Source organism: Girardinichthys multiradiatus, chromosome 15 (assembly GCF_021462225.1).
Source record: "Girardinichthys multiradiatus isolate DD_20200921_A chromosome 15, DD_fGirMul_XY1, whole genome shotgun sequence".
NCBI classification, from domain to species: Eukaryota; Metazoa; Chordata; class Actinopteri; order Cyprinodontiformes; family Goodeidae; genus Girardinichthys; species Girardinichthys multiradiatus.
In genome coordinates, this window is record NC_061808.1 from 10948398 (window position 1) to 10970209 (window position 21812).

Genomic DNA, 21812 nt, shown 5'->3' on the forward strand with positions numbered 1-21812 from the left:
CCTCATACCTACGGTTGAGCATAGTGGTGGAGGAGTGATCATTTGGGCTTGTTTTGCTGCCACAGGACTAAATTATCTTACAGTTATCGAGTCAACCATGGACACCTTTGTATTCAAAAGTATTCTACAATCAAACATGATGCCATGTATGTGAAAGCTGACCCAAACTGACTCATTATTATGTCAATAACCCAAAACACAGGAGCAAATCTACAACTGAAGAATCAAGGCACTGCAATGGCACAGTCAAAGCCCACACGTCAACCTGATTAGAATGCTGTGGAGTAACCTCCGGAGGACTGTGTAGAAAAATAAATGTTGGAAAATGTCAAAGAATGGAAGCAATGGGGTGAAGAAGATTTAAATTCAATCACGAGAGTCAATCGTCCTGAGAAGCACTGATAAAAATATTTCAAATCCAAATTTTTTCAGTCGATTCCATTATGTGGAAGGCATTTAATATTTTTAATAAAAACAAGTTCATAGTTTTACACTGAAACTGTGGAGAACAGTTTTAATTAGTCTGAAGGCCAATGAATGAAACGTTAAAAATGAAAAACTTAACAGAACGAAGTGTGTGAAATCTTTCCAGCGGGTACGAAAAAAAAAAAAAAAAACTACCCAGAGGTTCACTGACCTGAAGCCAAACATGATCTCATCGTGCCGAAGATGAGCATCGTCGTCGATGGAGAGGATGGCCTCTGTTTCCACGACGTCCCAGGGAAGGAAGCGGTTGTTGAGGCTGTTCTTTTCTGTGCGGACAACCTGCAGGCATGAGTTTAGCAAAAAGAGCATTTATATAACAGGTAACAATGAGGACATTTTATATAACATTATCCAGAACAGTTTGAAAAGACATTATAACAGAAAAAGACTAAAGAAGAACAGGGCTACACTTGTAACTTGTATTTTCGTTTCTTAAGTAAAAACAAATTACCAGAAGGACATTTGAATTTCTTCTATTTTTCTAATCTATATTTAAAAAGACACAAATTGTTATTAATTTACATTACCCTTATTAAATAAATGTTACAAAGCTGCCTACAATCTGCACAAACAGTACTAGAAATTCAATGTACTGCATGAGAAATCTGCATCATATTTAACAAATGAGAGACAAACAGGCTAATTTTGTGCATTTCAGGGACATTAGAAGGGAAGCAGATTGTCTATTAATGATAGCAACTCTGCTTTGTGTGTATTTAGGGTCGATGACATCACACGCAGCACATTAGTCAAGCTGATCAACTGACATTGCATTAGTAAACACTATGGACAGATTAACACCTTTGAATATAAATGGAGAAATCAACTGCTGGAATTTTAAACTTTCCGATTTAATAGTTCTTACTGGAACCTTTGGTCAATAAATGCATTACCCAACAGAACGTACTTTAGATGCATATTTTTGGAGTTTAATTAAAAACAAAAGTGATAAAAGTTAAGGACATATGCTTTGATGGATAAATGTTGATAAAGGTGGGCTGAAACATTTGTTTCATGCTGTATTCAAGCAACTATCTCTAACAAAAAACTTGTATCAGATTTATTTTCTCTAATGTGTTACGCTTCTTAAAAAAAATAATGCTAAAATCAGAATGGGCACCTTAGAGATGCCAAAAAGCGTATCTGTATATTTTGGCCAGGAAAAGCCTGGTTGCTGCATTTGTACTTCTCTATAGCTTTGAAAAGGAGGAATTTCATTATTAAAAAAATGCCCAAAAAAATGTATAAGCAACAAAATCAAAACAAAATGGACCATAAAGAAATTTTTATCAGTTGCCTTATGTGATGTCACCAGATGTATGTGTGTGTGGAAGCTGATTTTTAGTTTTTATCTTGATTAGAAAAACAAAATAGCACAACAAATAGGAAAAAACTAACCATGATGTTTTATAGGTGACAAACTATATCAAAAGTGAGTATAACTGATTTTACAGAACAGTCCGGCTAGTAGCTTTGACAAAAACAACATCTTGCAGGAAACTTAGTTTTTAAGAGAAAAGATCAATCTTACCACAATAGGCAGGCCGATGTCTGGCCACAGGAGGTCATCGGAGGGAGGCTTTGGTGAATTCCACACCACCACTACCTTGTTAAGGTACGGCAGCCCATTCAACCTCTCTAGAGAGTTCATCAGCACCTCTTCCCTCTCATACGTCAGCATGACCACTGTGAACTGCTCTCGAGGGACATTCCCTCCCAGAGCTGCCTGAAATTCTTTCCCAGAGCCCCCTGAGCCCCCACCAATAGGTCTGAAACCTGTTCCAGAGCCAAGGAATTTGGCTTCGGAGGGCAACACAGGGTCGAGAGGAGTGTGGGGAAACAGATGGAATGGCCCAGGGGCCCTATTCCACGCTCTGTACGTGTCTGCTGCCGTGTATGTGAAGTTGCGGAGGAAGCGTGGTGAGGCATAGGGAGTCTCCGTCTCTACAGGACCCAGATCCAGATCCCCGTTGTCAGCCAAGTTGGCGTCGGTTCCGGCCAGCTTCCCAGCTTTGTGGGGAATCTCATGCGCAGGTTCGTCCTTGATTGGAGCAGCAGGCACCTGGATGCTGGTTCTTATACTTGCGAGGATGGTGCTGAGAACATTCTCTGAGGTTGAGAAGTAGGTCTCCCAGAGAAAGCGACCTTGCCGTCTCATGGCGAGCATGTCGTTGTCCGATAAGCTGCGCAAAAGGAAGTGGAGCTCTGTGACGCGGGGCTTTGGTACTATAATGGCAGCTTCAGTCCAGCGGATTAATTGGTGGTAAGGTAGCTTAGAGTGATCCCCCAACACGACGGGGATGGCCCCTACTTCCAAGGCCTCAAACAGCCTCATGCCACAGCCTGCTGAGGCGACCAGCTGTCCGTCCCCTGGAGCGATCACTAAAGCAAAAGTAGAAGCCTTGAGCACCTCCAGTCTTTCCTCCCTTTCCCCACAAAGAGCCCATTCTGTCAGCAAACTTGGCTTTGGGTTCTTGCAGGTAAACTCCACCAGTACCTGATCCAGGTGGCTATCCTGGACTGCTTTTAAAGTGCCAATTATTCGATCATCATAGTCGGCGGGAGAATCTCCCTCTAGTTCCTCCTCAAACGACTGAGGGGGTGCCTCCTGCAGGCTGCTCTTTAAAGAATCCACCCTCTCACCCTGGAAGGTGAAAAGGTACTTCCTCTTTACAGGAACCTGTGGAGGAACCTCCAAAAAGTTTGGTTCTGAAAGAGCATGAACAAGTGGCGACACAACCAGGTCAAAGCCCTCACGGTACTGCTGCTCCAGGAAGGTGGACTGGGCGACCACTGCCCTTCCTGTGCTCACGTTATACAAGAAGTTCTGCACCATGGACTTTCTGGAGAAATGGACCAGGACGTGATTGTGTCCATCAGACCTCCAGTAAGGAAGAGCTTTCAGCTGCTGCTCCAGCTCGGAAGGAGATGGCAAAGGAGATGATTCTAGTATTTCTCCCACCAGTACCAAATATAAACAGGCAATACTTGGGTTATCATTTACATAAATATTGCTTTTAACAGATGCTGCAAACGCTTGCTTCACCAGCGGGTCGAGATAATTCCCCCATGGATAAGAACTTGTGTCATAGACATAGACAGGAAATCCAGATGTAAGAGGACAGCGTGCATAGTCGAAGCATGACCGCAGACGGCAGGAACGCGCAGACTTCGGTGGTGGAAGTCCTGGGTCCTCCTTGTCTGGTAGCAGTCTAACAGGCAAAGACAGCTTAGGCTGGTTCTGGGCCATTAGTTCTTTATAGGAATGCTCAGTCTGGCTGATGACATTTTTCAGCTGCAGCAGATCCTGCTTGGCACTATCGATGCTGCGCTTGCAGGCCTCGATGCGCAGGTTGAGCCTTGCGATCTCGCCGTTGAGCTCCTGCCTCTTGGCTTCCAGTTGCAGCAGCTCCTCGCTGACTGACTCGCGGATGCGGCAAAGGTCCTGCACGTGCTTGGCTTCGCACAGTTCCCCGCCCGGCCGCGGCCCAAAGATGCGCTTGTCGGGACCCCCAGCTTCATCAATGGTGGTGAGGTAGTAATGAGCGATGAGCGGAAAGAAAACCAGGATGAAGAAGAGCATGAAACTGAGCCACGTGAGACGCACCCGGCGCAACACCCAGGTCTGGCCTCCAACACCCACTCCACCACCGTTACGCTGCATTGTTGACCTGTCAGTCCTTTCCTTGCCCCACTAAGGAACCGTTTCTATAAGGAGCAGCAGCCATGGTCAACCTTGTCAACAAGGTGTTTGGGGGTAGATACTAAACCATCAAATCTTCTCTAAAAAGGTCATCTGCTGCTCGAACCTCCACAGAAACTCCTGTAGGTGATGTGGACAGAGGCTGAGCCTCACCTGTATTCTAACGTGTACTCTGTATTGTAACCCAAAAACGCTAATGCCATTTTCTGTTAGGAGATTGAACTATTCCTCTGAATGTGTGCAAGGAAACAGCTCAACATATGCAAAGGGATTGTCCCACGATGGATGAAGCCAGGAGGGCATGGTGATCATGTGATAACTCAGATGTGCTCATTTTCTGATCGCCCATCAGAAAACCCACAGGGTGTTGACCTTTCTAAATCTCTTCGTTCCTAAAACAGAAACCTGAAAGAGAGAGAAAAAGAAAAGTGGCAATGATCATCTAAGGCAATAAAAAAACCTGTTCACATCATGACATGATTCTAATTCTAACGCATGTTTTCATTCACATCTTGAAACTTAACATGCAGCAATTGTTGCTTCATACACCAGCAACATCTCTCACACATTTCTCATCTACTGCACGGATATTCAGCATTATTAGACCTTTTGCAATGGTGCAATAGCAGCTGTTACTGCTTGAGGTCTTTAAAAAAAAAAAAAAAAAGATGAATCTGTAATCTCCGGTTGATATGATTCAAAAAGGAAGAACAAAGAGTAAAGCAGGTGTAAACTGAACGGCTGCGAGCAACTTTCTCAATGAAACTCGTATCATTTCATCAAAGATAGGGTGCGGTATAAAGACATTCATTTACCTTGAACTTTTTCACATTTTGTCAAAGTTATATTACTTTGAGATTGTGTGTGATGAACCAACATAAAGTTGCACATGAAACTGACTAAAAAAAGTACATTTTCAAGAACCAAATTCAACCGAATAACTCAGAAACATTTGGCATGCACGTGTATTTAGCCTGTATTATCCCCAAGTAAAACCCAGTGATCACAACTGCTATCAGAACTCTACTAATTAGTAAATCAGAGTCAGCTTGTGTATAATTTAATCTCTAGTATAAATATAGTTGTTTTGAAAACTTTAAAGATTTGTTGAAGACCATTAGTGAACATCAACATCATGAAGTCCCTGGCCTATAAACAAAAAGCACTGTGTGCCAGGAAACACACAATCCACATTGCTGTGTACACAACATCCTGTTAGAAAACCAGTTATGGCCTACAAAAGACCTCAAACTCAGACCAAGGTTCACCTACCAACAGAACAATGACCCTAAATGTACAGTGAGATCCACAATGGAGTAGATCAGATCAAAGCATATTCATGTGTTAGAACAGCCCAGACACTTCTGAGATTTTTTGCTGAAAACTAGCTTTTGTCTGTGACATATCAACTGAAGTTACAGTGCATTTGGCTGCTAAATGCTTCACTCATTCTTGCCTCCAATGTGAATTAAAACTTGGTTGTTAATACGAGAGGCCATGCATGCTGAACTGAGTTAAAAAAAGGCAAGCAGAGGTGGAAGCCACAATAGTGAGAAAGCAATATGCAGGACTCTTAGTCATCCTGAGCAAAGCATTGCAAGGCAGCCAGGGACTCAACTGTTCAGCCTGTGCATGGAAGACAAATATCAGTGTGCTGAACAATAAAAGGTATCTTTGGTTTTCAATTAACTTTTCAATTTAATCTTTTTTCATGTCACACAGAGCCCAAACTCTGAAGAGCTGTTGTTTGTAACACACACCCAGCCAGCAAATTAACATCAAAAGCACCTTCAGCAAATCTCATTAAAGGCCTCCTCCTGCATCCTGACCTTATCGTCAACTTAAATTACCAAGCAACCTTGATAGGAGTCCATCCTAGAGCGTGATGATTGCCTCAGGAGTGGGAAAGGCTCAGGAATATAGAAGGAAAACAGCTGAATCATCTAATGCAAAGTGTTAAACTGATCTCTCGGTATGTCTCTGAGCTATGCAGGTCGTTCATTGCTTTCTGGGGCAAAGATTGAATGTATTTTTCCAGCTGTTTTTTTTTAAGTTGTAGAATTTTCAAAAAGGATGGCTCTGGGACACAATTTGCAACGATGGAAGTCATCATGTAAATGTTAGCACAGACGATTTATTTCTATGAACAGCCGTAAGTGTGCTGCACGAGCTCCAGCTGCATCAAAAGCCTTGTAAATGTCAACTGATAGGCCAAGAGCCAAACAGTCCTTATCAAGAACATTACAAAACTAAAACACACTGAGCAAGCTTCATACAGAAGTGCAGAGCTACACAAAGACCAGAGGAATGTAGGAGGCGTTCATCTTCGCTGACATATCACCTTTTGATAAGCATAGTTCTCCTTGAGCTACTGGTAAATCGGAACCTTTGTAGGTGAAACTGTCTGGTTAGATCAGAGCAGAAACGGGGATAATCTTACCAAAAATAAATTTTTAATGTCAGACATTATTTCTGAGCCAAACAAAACATCTCTGAATGCTGCTCCCAAGGCCTACACCCCAACCTACAACGAGAGTGTATGTTGGTGTTTCGGTTTTTTCCTTGGACTTATTTCAGTATAACTAGAGATGTCCCGATACGACCCCGAGTGTCAGATTTTTTTTTAAAACCATTATCTAAATCCTGTGCTCTGCTTGCAAGACTGTATTTCAGGCTGTACAAAACATTTTGCTCAACCAATCTGGGTTTTACTTAACAATCCAGGTGTTTTTCACCATTTAAGATGATATTTCCAGTGAAAGATACTGTATTGGTTGGTGTAGCTCTCCATCTCTGTGACCTTCTCTACACACTGTACCCAAACAGCTGTCACATCAGGAGACAACTTTTTCCAAATTTTTGGCCTGAACATGACTAACTGGAAACAATGTTGAAATATGTTAGGAGCCGAAGTATCAACAAGTCATATCAAAACACAGTAAACGTGCAAATGTTAGCTTTGCATTTTAGAAAACTGCTCAATCTATGAGCAGCGCCAGCAGGAGCAAGATGCGAGTTTCTGAGTAAAGAGTGTTGGTGCATCTCAGTTAATAAGAATGAGAAATAAAGTGAATTTTAGTAATAAATTAAAAAACATTATTGCACATAGTCATACATTTCAAGCATTTATTTTTGTTAATTGACAGTTACATCTTATAACTAGCGAAAATTCAGTTTCTCTGAAAGTTATATAACATAGGCCCTTGACAGTTGTCATTTACACCTTCAACTAGGAGGATAAGCCATAAAAGTTAACTGCTAAAGACGCTGGTTGGTCACTGAGAGATATGTCCAAGCAAAGTATTAGAAAGTTGAGTGGAAGGAAAAGAAAATGCAAAAACAAAGATAACTTCAGTCTTGAAAGGACTGAAGAAACGCCCATTCACGAGTTTTGGGAACATATGTAAGGAATGGATTGCAGCTTGAGTCATTGCTTCAAGAGCCACAAGGTATTGAAGTATTCAGGAGGTGGAGTAGAACTGATGCATTCTCTTTAATCAGGCTCAGCCTGAGTTACTGACAATGTCAGTGCTGCTTTTCATTTATTCATAAGAATTGTTAAAAATGTATAATTCATGTGAGAAAATATCCAGGTTCATTCTTTCTTCCTATGTTCCCACTTAGTTACTGCTTTAAAGCATTGTTCAGGATGCCATCGAGATAAATACTGAGTTTATATCTCTGATGCAATGCTCAAAATTGTTTCTTCAAAAGGACAAATTGTTGTTCCTTTTGATACATACGCTAATAATGCATTACCCTTTAAACTGAGCCTGAAATAAACATTATGCACAGTTAACTTCAGGAAAACAAACTCCATATATGTTGGGTAAAGCTGTATTATTTAGCATATTTGACCATGACCCCCCAGCATTCGTCTGCACGGGGGAAAAGGTTAATGTAGGATGGTCTGTGTATGCAACTTACTCTGATGCTTAAAAATAACGGTTTGCTTTCTCTGGCATTGAGGAGGTTGCATATGCAGTACACATTCACAGAACACATGACAGTTTGAATGCCGGCCTTCATTCTGCTGTACAATGACGTCCCTGCAGTGAAGAGAGACTGACTGGCAACTATCACAACAGCCTGATTAATTAGTGCATGACTGCCAGAATCAGAGGCCTCACGGCATACAGATGCCAGCAGATGTGGTCGCTAGACCTAATCTGGAACCAAAAACATGCTGCCTTAGAACTCTGCCAGTGGCTCCCTTCTGGGAAACAGAGCAGCATGCATAGATAAGCCTCAATCTCAATCTCTTCAGTTGCAGCTCCCTAATCTGCAGAAAGTTGTCCCTCTGCTGCAGACAGCTTAATCCGGCTCCCGTTTGCATGGGGAACAAACAGTGAAGCATTGATTGCCCTCAACTTACTTTGTTGGGATCAATGATAATGCCATCATTACCTACTGGCAAGCTGAGAGGTACTTGGTGCCATTAAGGAAAGTTGACGGAGCCATTTTACCTTTGAGATTAAAGCAGCATTAAACAGAGAGGAGATAAAACATGTTTTTACTTATGTAGAACATTTTACCGTTAGCACCACACCACTTTGCAATCATACCTCCATGGGTTACAACCAAATTAATAGTTATCTAGTTTTCTTCTCAGGGGAGAGGAGAAGCTGTAGCCAACCAACTCATGACCCAGATAAGAAAAGAGTGCTTGCACCACATGAAAAGCACCAAGCAGGAAAACTGTTGGTTGGTTCCATGAATAAATTAGTATGCATTACTCAAGCAGTGTTAAAATGATTTACTGATTCAGTAAACACTGCCATTAATTTAATTCTATATGAAATACGCAGCAAATTACCAAAATGGCAGCAAGGGCATGGAGTAAGGTTAGCAGGCACCAAAATATGAAGAATGAAAGATTTAAAAGATAATAGAAATAATAATAATATTTAAGATAAACTCTTCCCTGAGCGACTGGTAAATCACCTGAAAAAAACCCAACCTGTATTCATGAGGGAAAAAAAAACAACTGACAGCAGCAGGTGCTGGAAAGTGAGTGGGACTCAGAAAGAGGGGGTGTTGTCTCGAATTTCCCAGACATCAGAGGGCAAGCTCTTGTATAAATGTTTGAACAGCATCTCAGCAAGCTGCCAGCATCTACGAGGCACTGAAAAATAATTTTTTTAGGAGTAACATGTTTTTAGTAAGGCCACAATGAACTTGACAAGACCCAAAAAACGCACACGCAGGAGAGTGCATTAGCAGAAGGTCAATGTGTGAGAAATCTGAAGTTTAGCAGCTAAAGCTGAGGGTGAAAGTGTCTGCTTTGCTTCTTCCAGTCTGTCCATGGAGCCTGTGAGCCTTAGACATGGCGGACAGAAAGAGCCAAACTGGTTTAAAAAAAACACAGAGAAGACCCACTTCCCAAAAAGGCAACTGCAAGGATAGGAATTTTAAGAAGCATCTCTTTACCTAAGGCCAACCAACCAAAAGAAAGAAGAAAACTTCTGAAGAAAACTAATCATAATTAGTTCCACCACCTAAAATGCTTATACATGTACTTATGGATGACTCCTGTTGAGCAGAGCCAAAGTCATTGAATAAATTGCAACTAAAAGTAGAATAAAACAATTTGTAATTTGTTTGCCTCCTTCATAATCATTTAAATTGAATTGTTTTTATCTCCCAAGGGTAGTCAATGATTATTTAGAGAAGAACAAGACTAAGGGCAAATAAACACTCCTGTATGATAATGATTGGAAATACGGCTCATTAAATGTTTATTAGTCAACAGAGAGCCCAATATTTATTTTATTCTTGTTATTTTATATGTGCAGTACTTTATCCTCCATTAAACACACACCATGGATCACACATAATTATAATGGTGGATCTATGGTTCAGGGTCCAGCAGAGACAAGTCACACAAAAGCAGCCATGGTTGCTGTGGATCCGTAGTCTAATAAATAGTTTTTTCTCTAATGTGCAACCCCAATGTAGGTCAAATTGGCTGGTTTCTGATCTCAATGTATGAAATGGGGGTAAAAACAACAGAAAATTCCCTTTGTTCACACCGTGGTTGAACTCCTTTAAGGATGAGCTGCCAGAAATAATACAATTTTCTTTGGTTGCATGGGGCAAAAATAGGAGGGATGAGTGTCAAATGTCATTGAGCTTTTAATCAGTTTAAAAACAAAAAACTAAGTCAGCTGTTTGAAATGTTTTTAAGAAAAAATCTTTATGGTTTGGATACTAAAAAGGAACTGCACCCTTTCACCATTTTGAAGTAAATGCCAAGTAAATAAAAGAGCCATTATCTCATGTCTTTTAGTGAAATAAATAGAATACAGCATGCTAAGTGATGACGCTAAAAGCAAGATTACTAAAACCATCAGAATCCTTAAATCAGGCTCAACACTCAAAGCCTTATAGAGAGCAAAACTGCAGAAGAGAGACAATAATCTCTGCAACGAGGACTTTTACTTCAGCACTATCATTCATTTGAGCAGGCATTAATTTAGTGTTTTAATTGAAGTTTATCACTATTGTGTTAATCTGTTTAAAGAACTGCAACATCCTAACTGATCTGATTAATCAATTTCAAACAAATGACTCAATGCATCCATTTGGGATGTTTGAAATAAAGTTACTATAACTCATAACTAACAAGAATATATATGCATTTTTTAGATTAAAAAAAAGCTGTAATGTATTTGCTTTTAATAAAAGTGATTAGCTTATGTGATAATAAAATTCTTGTTCTTTCAGTCATGAACCAAAGTCAATGGCTATAGGTGATGGTAGGAACGTAGAACGACAGGGAAGCTTTACTTTTCAGCTCAGCTCTCTTCAGCACAACGGACCAGCACAGCGTCCCCATTACTGCGGCAACCGCACCCATCCGTCTGTCAACATCCCCTCACTTGTGAACAAGACCCCGAGATACTTAAACTCCTCCACTTGAGGCAGGAACTCCCCTCCAACCTGAAGAGCACAAGCCACCCTTTTCCGGTCAAGAACCATGGCCTCGGACTTGGAGGAGCTGATCTTCATCCCAGCCGCTTCATACTCAGCTGCGAACCGCCCCAGTGCATGCTGTAGGTCTTGGCTAGAGGGGGCCAGCAGGACCACGTCATCTGCAAAAAGAAGAGACAAAATCCACGGGTCCCCAAACCAGACCCCTTCCGGCCCTTGGCTGCGCCTAGAAATCCTGTCCAAAAAAGTTATGAAGAGGACTGGTGACAAAGGGCAGTCCTGTCGGAGTCCAACATGCACATGGAACAGGTCTAACTTAGTGCCGGCAATGCGGACCAAACTCCTGCTCCGCTTGTACAGAGACCGGATGGCCCCTAATAAAGGGCCCTCGATTCCATACTCCCGGAGCCTTGTGGTACAGGGTACCACGAGGGACACAGTTGAATGCCTTCTCCAGGTCCACAAAACACATGTGGACCGGTTGGGCAAACTCCCATGAACCCTCGAGTACCCTGTAGAGGGTATAGAGCTGGTCCAGTGTTCCACGGCTGGGAGGAAAACCACACTGCTCCTCCTGAAGCCTAGGTTTGACAATCGGCCGGACTCTCCTCTCCAATACCCTGGCGTAGGCCTTAGCAGGGAGGCTGAGGAGTGTGATACCCTGTAGTTGGAACACACCCTCCGTTCACCCTTCTTATGAAGGGGGACCACCATCCCATTCTGCCAGTCCAGAGGCACTGTCCCCAACCGCCATGCAATGTTGAAGAGGCGTGTCAACCATGACAGCCCCACAACATCCAGAGAACGAGATCCTGGATACAAGCGGCTGAAATGAGCTTCCTCCGTAGGGTGGCCGGGCACTGCCTTAGAGATAGAGTGAGGAGTCGGCCATCTGGGAGGAGCTCGGAGTAGAGCCGTTGCTCCACCACATCAAGAGGAGCCAGTTGAAGTGGCTGGGGCATCATTACCGGATGCCTCCTGGACGCCTTCCTCGGGAGGTGTTCCAGGCATGTCCCACCGGAAAGAGGCCCAGGGGCTGGCCTGGGAACGCCTTGGGCTCCCCCCGGAGGAGCTGTCTGGGGAGAGGGACGTCTGGGTGTCTCTACAGAGTCTGCTGCCCCTACGACCCAGTCCCGGATGAAGTGGAAGAGGACGAGTGCTATAAAATAATGCCTTTTTTTTTTTTTTTTTAAACACTACAATAATTTAAAGCTTATGCAGGTTATTCTGGTCTAACCAATCAGAATGTCACACCACATCCCAGACACTGAACCTCTTATTGCACCAAATATGTTCAGCGACATGCAGCCAAATGTAAGAGAGGGAAAGAAATGTAGATGTTAAATGCTAAAATTTTAAAGAGCTATTAGAATCAGCTACCACAAAAAAACAAAAACAAAGAACACGGTAAAGTGCTTTTTGGATCCATGGAAAGGATAAAAATTGACAGAAACCATTTACATTTAATATGCTTCACACAGCACATGTAGTGCTTTATGTTTGTAGTTAACATATTGCTCAATTAAATTGAATTTGCAAAATAAACCTTTTTTTAGGTCAAATACAGTCACGAAAATGATGTATGTGCCTTAATACAACTAAAAACTGATCTCTAAAGAAGCTGCATAACATTTAAATCATTTATATTACTCTAATTAAGGAGCTTTGGCTCAGGGTGCTCACAGACTATCCTTCCATTAAATAACTGGAAATTCATATGTAAGAGTCTCAGTAGAGTTGCCGAAGTGAAAATAAAAAAGCCATTTAGGCAGCTGAAGAGGAGTAGAGTTGCAGGGCTGCACGAAGGCAGCAGCTGTTAAAGCTTTGGGTCACCGCTCATTTGCAGACAGCTGATGGAGCATCTCAGGGAGTTTTTAAACTATGAAGCTACAGAGGTCACGATATAGATGTAGATCATTATTTAAAGTAGCAAAAAAAGAGAAAAGATTACTTTTCCTGTTAAGTATTAAATGGCGCAATAAAAAGCAATATGAGGTGAATGTTGTGATGCGAAAACAAGACTTGAGGTTAAAAAATTCACAAGAACTATATACCATCGCCATCTTGAATCCATCCACTGATAAGAAGTCTGCAGACACCAATGAAACAAGCCTGATGAGACAGGAGAGGCAGCAGACACCAGAAAAACCCGGCAGCCTCTCCAACTCTCAGCTTATACAAAAAGCAATACATCTTCAGCTGCATATCATTAGTAAAGAGCTTAATCTCTAAGAGGTGCATATCAACACAGTACTGGAATCTGCTGATGAAGATTTTAATCAAAAAAGGATCAATAAAGGGTCAAAGCCTTGAGTCCCGCTATTTCAGGACCGTCTCTGCCAGGGCAACACCCACCATCAGTAAAGCAGGGTAGGTTTTTTTAAATTGTGATCTAAATGTGCCTCAACAACAAGTCAATTAAAGCACTTGTTCCAAGAAAAGCAAGGTAGGTCAAGTCTACATTACCGGAGAGTTCTCAAAATGTGTAAATGAGCAATTTCATTCTGCTTGGAGCAGCATTACATCCGATTTCCTGAGTGAGAGGACCTTGTGGAGTTTGGGGACAAAACCGAAATATTCCACTTGGAACATCCTGTTGATTTATAGGCAAGCCGGAGTTCAATATAAACTGGAATTGGCTAATAAGATCAATTATACTGTTATACTGTCACTGTTGAGGTAAACTAAAACTGTGAAGCTACTAAAGACCACACTAAGCTTCAGGTTCTCCCTAATCCAAGAATGATTAGTAGTTGGCCATTACTTGGGTCCACTGCATGTAGCAGAAATATAACTTTTGCCATCCTTTAGAGCATCTCATACAAAAAAAAAAAAAAGAAAATAATCCAGCTGTTTATGTGCTACAAGGTAGTTTGTTCTCATTGTGCACATCACACTGAACAATGGCCAGAGAATGCAAGCTGAGAGCTGTCCGAGGAGCTCAGGAAGAAGATTGTTCACATCCATATTAAAAGGTAAAGGCCACAGGCTCATATCTTCTTTTTCATGTGAACACAATTGGTAAAGTTATCAAAAAGGAAAGGTCACGTGTTTGAAATGCACTGAAAAAAAGGCAGATCAGCTCATTAGCCCCTAATTGGTGATTGGCTATTCAGCATCTGAATAACCCGATATTCTCCTGTTCAGTAAATCCCCCGTCAAGCGACCAAGCGCTACCAGCTTAAGCTAACACCACTGTTTAATGTGAACACCGTTACAAAGACTCAAAATCAACTGTTTTCAGTTTCAGTAAGGTGTTTATAATGATGTTGAAGGCTCAGTGCAGAGATGCAGAAGCTGTTTAAAAAGAAAATGTTTTTTCTACAAACTACAGAGACATGTCTGGTTCATTTAGACTGTGAGAGAGCTGCTCTGTTATATTCTTTGCAGATGCTTCTATCATATGCGTTTTCTATACAGGTATTTATTTGTAAAGCACTTTGTGGTTTTTGACCTGTGAAAGGTGCTATATAAATCACGTTTACTTACTAAAAGATAATAGTGAGCTCTAACATCTTAGCCAATAAAAATGTACATTAAGTGCAGTGGAAGTCTAACCAAGAGGCCTAACATATTATCGGCATCCAATATCTTCAATCATGGCATCGTAAATATAAGGCCCTAATAAATATTGCATTAAGTCCTTTGCGATTGTGAAGTTGCACACATTGATACTAAGATGACTTAGATATGATATGCAGCTCTAGTTGGCAGCTTTTTGGAAATCTGAGTTAAGGTAAGGATGTAAATTCCCTAAGATTTCTAACACAGCTTGTTGTTTTAGTAATTTTAATAACTGGTAATAGAAAGATGCTCAAGTTAATATTTTTTCTTTGTATTAAAAATGTGTAAAACCCTATTTTACAGCAACTGGTCTCACACATCTGTGGCATGACATCGCCTCTGCTTCTAATGTAAATAACAGCTCACAGTAGAAAGGCAAAAAAAATAAATCTTCAACCTGGAGTTGACATAGCATCACCTGAGGAAATTAGAGCTTTTTGGCCTTTCGCAAAATTGAAGCTCTCAAAGAAAAGAACATCATGCCTTTGGGTTATTTGCCTTTTGGGTCTGCTTAGCTGCATCTGACACAGTGAAACTTAAATCTGTGCAGGGTACAATAAGATCTGAAGACAACCAAGGCATCATGGAGCTAGACATGCTGCCCAGTGTCAGAAACCCTGGTCTCAGTGCAAGTCAATGGTCCTGAACAGGATAATGATCCAAACATACAGCACAAAGCATTCAAATATGGCCCGTATCCTACTCCTATTAAACACCAACTGTAAGCAGGATAAGGCCTGCACAAAAATGTGGAAAACATTAAATGAAATATTATTGATGAATATTATAGCAGCTTACCACATTTTCATAAATCTTCTCTTTTTCCATTGTCACAATATCCCTACCATTAACTATTTGTTTCATTATATTAACATAACAGTTACGGGTTATTTCAGAGATAATTTTGTTTCCTTTAATGTAAACATGTACAATCAAATTATCCACAACTGTGTGCAACTAGATGACTTACACACAACACTGTTTGAATAAGACGAGCCTTACTAAGCAGATCTGACCACAGACCAAATGAGTGCTGCTTTCCCGTCCCTTCATGTCATTAACTATTAAACACTTATTTTATGAAAACAAAGTCATTAAAGCCATTAAGAGCCCTTTAAGCATCCGCAGCAGAAGGAATTAAGACAAGCCTCCATGAGGCACCTCTTAACACAAAACATATTCAAGTGTTGACCTTCACAGCTCAGCAGGCAAAGCAAGAATGATAGAGGAGCAGAGAATCTTGTTTGCAAACAAACAAATTGCAGGGAGAAATGCATTGCTCTGCAAAACACCTTTTGCAATGACAGATATAAAGATAGAGAAGAGAGACAGATGGGTTTGGGCGCGTTCCAATCTCCAGGGCTTCTGCAATATGACAAAGATTACACAGGAAAGTAATTCAGGGTGCATATGTCCTTGCCAGATTGCCTGAATTAATCTTATAAAAGTCAAATCCAAAAACACATTGTAAACTACAGCAGTGATAATGTCGACAAGTCTGTGAAGATAAGTTTGCACCCTCTGCATTCCCCCCCCCCCCCCCCCCCCCCCCCCCCCCCCCAAAAAAAAAAGACTGGGCGAGAGATAAACAAAAATGGATCACAGCGGATCCAGAAGTACTAATCTGTCGATGAAGCCCCTGCTGCGGCATCTGCAGCCCCAACAGGGGTGAGGTAAGGTGAGGTGAGTCTCTCGCTGCTGCGCTAGTGAGAACTGAGAATGTGACAGCTAATTAGAGTCAGAACAGACATTTAGAGAAACAGGATTCCCCCTGTTTCTCAGCACTTAATAGCTCATGCAGCCTTCTAATGAGGCGAAGATAAAACATCTAAAATAGATACTCTGGTGCTTTTTTCTCATTGGGACTTTTTTGCAGGATACATATCATACTGGGTCTTTAGGTTTCAATAAAAATTGCTATTTTAAAATAGCAGTGAAGCATGAAGCTGATTTTACTTCCTTTTCTTCACAGGACAAATATATTTAAAATGATCTTTCCAATTATATAAAAAAAATGCACTAAAAAGAGAATATTTACTTTGTTTTTGCATCAAAGGCATAATCGAGATTTGTGTTATGCTGTAAATCTGCAAAATTGAAAAACAATGTTCCGTGAGGGGAGGCTTCCATTGAAAACTCCCCAAGCGAGACGTTCAGCTAATTCACCTTCACTTAATGTGAAAAGCAGCATTTCCTCTTCCACCCTGTTCATGCTTTTAGATTTTATAATTGGGTTTGAATGTGGGTTGCATTAATAATATTGCATGCTGCATATCTGAACTAATATTTTGACTTTCTAAAAGCATTCAGTCTTTCCGAAATGTTTATATGGAGAGCATTTACACCAAGAGCTGCTGTGCTGTAGACCTAAATCTTGAACTGCCCGTGAAGTGTGCCATACTCTAGTGCATTGCTTTTCAATGGTTTTCATTATCGACACGTAAAGAACCTGAGGGGTGTGAGAGAGGACACAACCAAAGAGGGAAAAGTGCATCTGCAGATATAAAAAGGAAAACTATAATAGCTTTCAATGATGCAATAAATTCTAATAAACATTAGACTTATGTGATATTAGACAAGCGAGCACTAAGCTCATGTTTGAGCGCTCATTTTCTGGACATATTAAGAATCTGAGCCAGCTTCGCATCAGCTGTTGCTCAGATTCCAGAAATAAACACTAATGTTGAGACCATTAGCTGCTTTCTGATCTGAAGATATTCCATCTATCCTGAAAAAAGAACAATATTAACCTTAGAAGGAAAAGTAAAGTAAATTTCCACCAATTATTAATATTCTATTCTAAGAGAATGTATAGATGTGACTCCAATACATAGCATCTAGAAGGAGGTTGCCGAGTAATTTTAGTTTGATCAGGGGTCATGACCTGTCATATTTCATAAGAGTCCACTTACCCAAAGAGAGTTCAGAACCACAATGAATAGAAATGGGGTGTACTCTACACTATATGAGATTTGAGGAGTGACTATTTAACACCATAATTTTTTAGGGATGCACAATATATCGGCATTGACATTGGTATCGGCCGATATTAGTCATCAGTCGGCTACGTATAACTGGACCGATATTAATAAACAATATTTATCACCATCTTGTTGAGGTTTGTGTACGCGTTTCTGGAGGGGGTCGGCCATGTGGTATTTGTTCGGGCGTGAGACAGTGATCCAGTGCAGGACTGTAGGGTGTTTAACTGAAGCAGAGTCAGCTTTGTGGTCATTTTCTTTCACTGTGTTGAAAGGGTAATGAAATATATATGATGTATAACATCTGTACATATCGGTTATCGGCCTTAACAGTGATATTATCGGATATTAATCGATATCGACCTGCATTTTTATATCTGTGCATCCCTACATAATTTTGAAAAAAAAAAAACAAAGTATAAACAAAAATAAATTGATGAAATAAACTGAACTGTGTGTATTGTTTACAGACATAGAAAAACGTATGAAGGGACACATGAAAATGGTGATTAATAGAAACGAAATAAGAGTAAGAATTAGCAAAGAGGCAAACTGACCTGTAGTCCTTTTGTAAAATGACTGACGAGCAGAACCGACAGTGAGTTTGATCGATCAGTTGGTACCATTGAGCCAACTTGTGCCCCTGGCTTTTTAAGTGACCCAGACAATGAGTGCTTAGTGGAAATTTTAGAGAAACTAAAGTTCAACCACATTTTTCATCCACAAATATCCCTTTTCTAACCAATGTGAATCTATTACTCCTGCTGAACTGGTGCTAGTCAGTTCAGAGCTGGTTCAACTTCAGAAGCTTTATAGAACTGGTTTTGCATTTCCAAATTGATCGAGCCATGCCACGTCTTCACTGTGAATGTCTGTTTCAGCATACCCTTTGAACCTTCCCTCTTGTGTATTCTGAAATTCCTGCAGAGCGCTGCAGTGCAGGGAGACCTTTTTACCTTCACACATCATAACATTTGCTTGATTTTGCCTGCAGTCCCATGTCTTAATATCATCAGTCTGGATGAATAAAAAAAAGACATGTCCACAGCAACTAAGTTATTGGATAGCTACTGTATTATAAGACAAGTTGCGCCTAAATATATGCAAAACCAACAGCAACTTAGGTTTACTGGCAGAATTGAAAAGGGTTGAAGTGTTTGTTCAATAATTAGATAAAACTGATACTGCAAGGATTTTCATTAGTTGCATCAGGTGTGTTTGAGATTAAAAACACCCCAAAAACCAGTTGACAATGTTTCATTGCATGTTAGATACACAGCATCTAACATGCAATGGCAATGAAAAGGTCAAAGAGTTAAGAAAGGAGACCCTCGTTGCCTAACACAAGCAAGGAAAATGGTGGGAAAACAGCTGGTTTGCACATTAGTGAAACAGTAGCTCCATCAAGTGTCATACCTAGTGAAGCATGACAAGGGCTCAGTGATGCTCTGTGGCTCCTTCGGTTCCTCTAGCACTGGAAACCTGCAGCATGTCCACAAAAAGAGGGATTCAATCAAGTATGAGGAAATCCTGTGAGAAAATGCCAAGCTTTCTACGAGGAAGACAAAGCTAGAGTGTCTTTGCATAATCCCGACCATATGTCCAAGTAGACCAGGGCTGGGTTTCAGAAGACATCCTGGAAGGTACTATTGTGGCCATTATAGCTGCCTTGAACGTCACTGAAAAGCTTTGGGCTAAGATTCCTCAGAAAGACTGACAGACGGTGGTGTATGGCTATGACATGTTGGCAGTGAAGCCCTTAAGAGCAAAGGTTGCTCGACTTAGTACTAAATATGACTACAGTAGTCATTTAAAGTGTTATTTGGGTTTTAGTTGGGAAACTAGTAATAATAGTCATGTTGAGCCATTTAAATGGTTCTTATTGGATATGTTGCTAGAATATACATCATGCCAAAATGCAATGCAGCAGTGCAGCTGCAAATGCTGTTTGCAATATTTAGCTTAAAATTGCAAGAGAGAATTACCAGGTGGCCATAACTAAATATTTATCAAAAACAAACAAATGAGATGAGCAATGACTGAATAGCCTTACAATGCCATTTCACCTTTATCTCCATAGTAAGTTCAGAAAAGTTTGTCCTGGGGCATGGCGGAGTTAAAGATGTTCAATTACTTGTTTAGAAAGAACTGGTTCCAGGATAGGCTCTTGCAACAAACCAGCATTCAAAAACTCTCCACCATCAACCATGTCTGTTGATTCAGTGCGGATACTAGCGATCTTAGCTGCAACTCTTCAGAGGAATGTTCTGTGCTTAAAAACGTGTGCAAATGGTCTCTGACCCATTCATTATATAAAATCTAATTACAGAACGCCACGTGCTACTTAGTTAACCATGTGAGTCTTCGTAATTATCTTCGAGGTTAAACGTGACAGAGGTGCGAGGCTACAAACAGGCTTTCATACCATGTTTCCTGTGCATGAATTAAGAGAACATCTGCTTCTAGACGTATACTCTTAGCTGCTCTAAAACAAATGGGTCTGAATCCCCAAAATTATCCCACAGTACAACAGTGTCTTAAGTGAATATTGCTTTACTTCAATAATGAACAAAGCGGGGTTATCTCATATTTTCCATCCTGGTAGCATTCAATAAAAAGATAAAAACTACACACAACCAATGTTCATGAATCAGGATTTACTGACATTTCACAACTGAAAATGAAGTACTCAACTCTAACCGTCCATTTTGTCTACAGTCACGCTTTGTCTGGGTTAAAACTGAATCCAGCCGTCAAAACTGTAAATAATACAAGAGCTCAGTGTGACAAGAACAGAATGGAGACACAGAAAAAAGAACAGTCTTTTTGTATTCTACAGTGGAGACTCATTGAGTAAGTGTCAAGTTCACTGCTGCAGAGGCTCTCATGCGCATTTCTCTCACAATGGCAACATCAAAGATTACTTACAATAATGTTGAGCACAGCGTACACCCTCCTTTTCTATTTGCACTTAAAGAACATCAGTTTTTACTAATATTTTCATCACCAATCCATCCTCTACACTCACTTATCGTTGCAGAGTTGGGGACTGGGGGTCTGGTGCCCATCTCCGGCGATAATTGAGGTGGGTTGCACTTCCTGGACAGGTCGCCAGTCCGTCACAGGGCATAAATATTTCTATCCAGGTTATAATTTAAGAGTAAAAACACTAACGTACCAGGAATTAAATAAGATTTTATATTTCTTAATCTGATTTTTGATTTAATACTAAGAAAAGAAACAATTTTTTTCTGTTTAAAAAGTTAGCTCCACACTTAAAATGAGCTATAGATTTTAGCCTTGAAGGCTGATTAGATCCAAACATCATAAGAAAAGCCAACACTGGTAGTAATGAGTTATAAATGTTGTATTACACAGCTCTAATAAAGCGACTGGCGTACCGCTGTACCTGTGATGATGGATCACCGTTGACACCAGACAGAATCCATTAATGGTAACAGCTTTGAGCCCTGGTTTTTATAACCAGACTACAGTACTGTACACTGATGACTAGATATGTACCAATCAGGCACTTCCTGGCTTATAATGATTTCTGGTTTCCTGTGAAGGCTGACCTGCCGATTTTTATGTTTATTTTTTTAAAAGGAATGTATCAGATAAAGCAGAAAAATTACTGCAGGTTCTTTAATCTAGATATTCATTTAAAAAATCCAACAGATAATTAAAAAATTACACATTATCCACATCTATGCATCCAGGTAAATGTCCATAACCATTATCTGATGTTTATTAAACTCAGAAAAGTGTATGGTGTCAGTTATTGCATTTGTAGACAGAAAACTGAGAGTTGACTTTAGAAAAATTTACTTAGTAGAAAAAAAAAAATCACTTCTTTTTTTCAGTAGTTAATCAGAGCAGATTGCTTATTTCCATCTCTGACTGTTTTTCATAAAGGGTTTCTACAAGCAGAAGTAAGTTTAAATTATAATTTTGATTTTGACTGTAACATATGTTACAAAAATTAAATCTAATAATTTTGATTACTTTAACTTTTATTGTGTTTCCTAAAACGTCATGCATGATCGAAATGTTTTTAAGACATAGCATGCATTTAACAATTTTAAGCCCTAAATTTAGATGAACAAATTTAAAACTTTTTAATAACTTTTTAGGACCCCATCAAA

General features: G+C 40.3%; 1 protein-coding gene across 1 annotated transcript in view; it reads right to left on the reverse strand.

Annotated features, from left to right (window-relative positions):
- extl3 (exostosin-like glycosyltransferase 3) overlaps nt 1-21812 on the reverse strand; it is a 38420-nt gene that overhangs the window by 8665 nt on the left and 7943 nt on the right. Inside the window, exons 2-3 of the mRNA XM_047388814.1 lie at nt 2018-4594; nt 638-765 (exon numbers count right to left, since the gene is read on the reverse strand). Of these exons, the coding sequence (XP_047244770.1) occupies nt 638-765; nt 2018-4150 (2261 nt within the window). The 5' untranslated portion in view covers nt 4151-4594. The remainder of the gene's footprint in view (nt 1-637; nt 766-2017; nt 4595-21812) is intronic.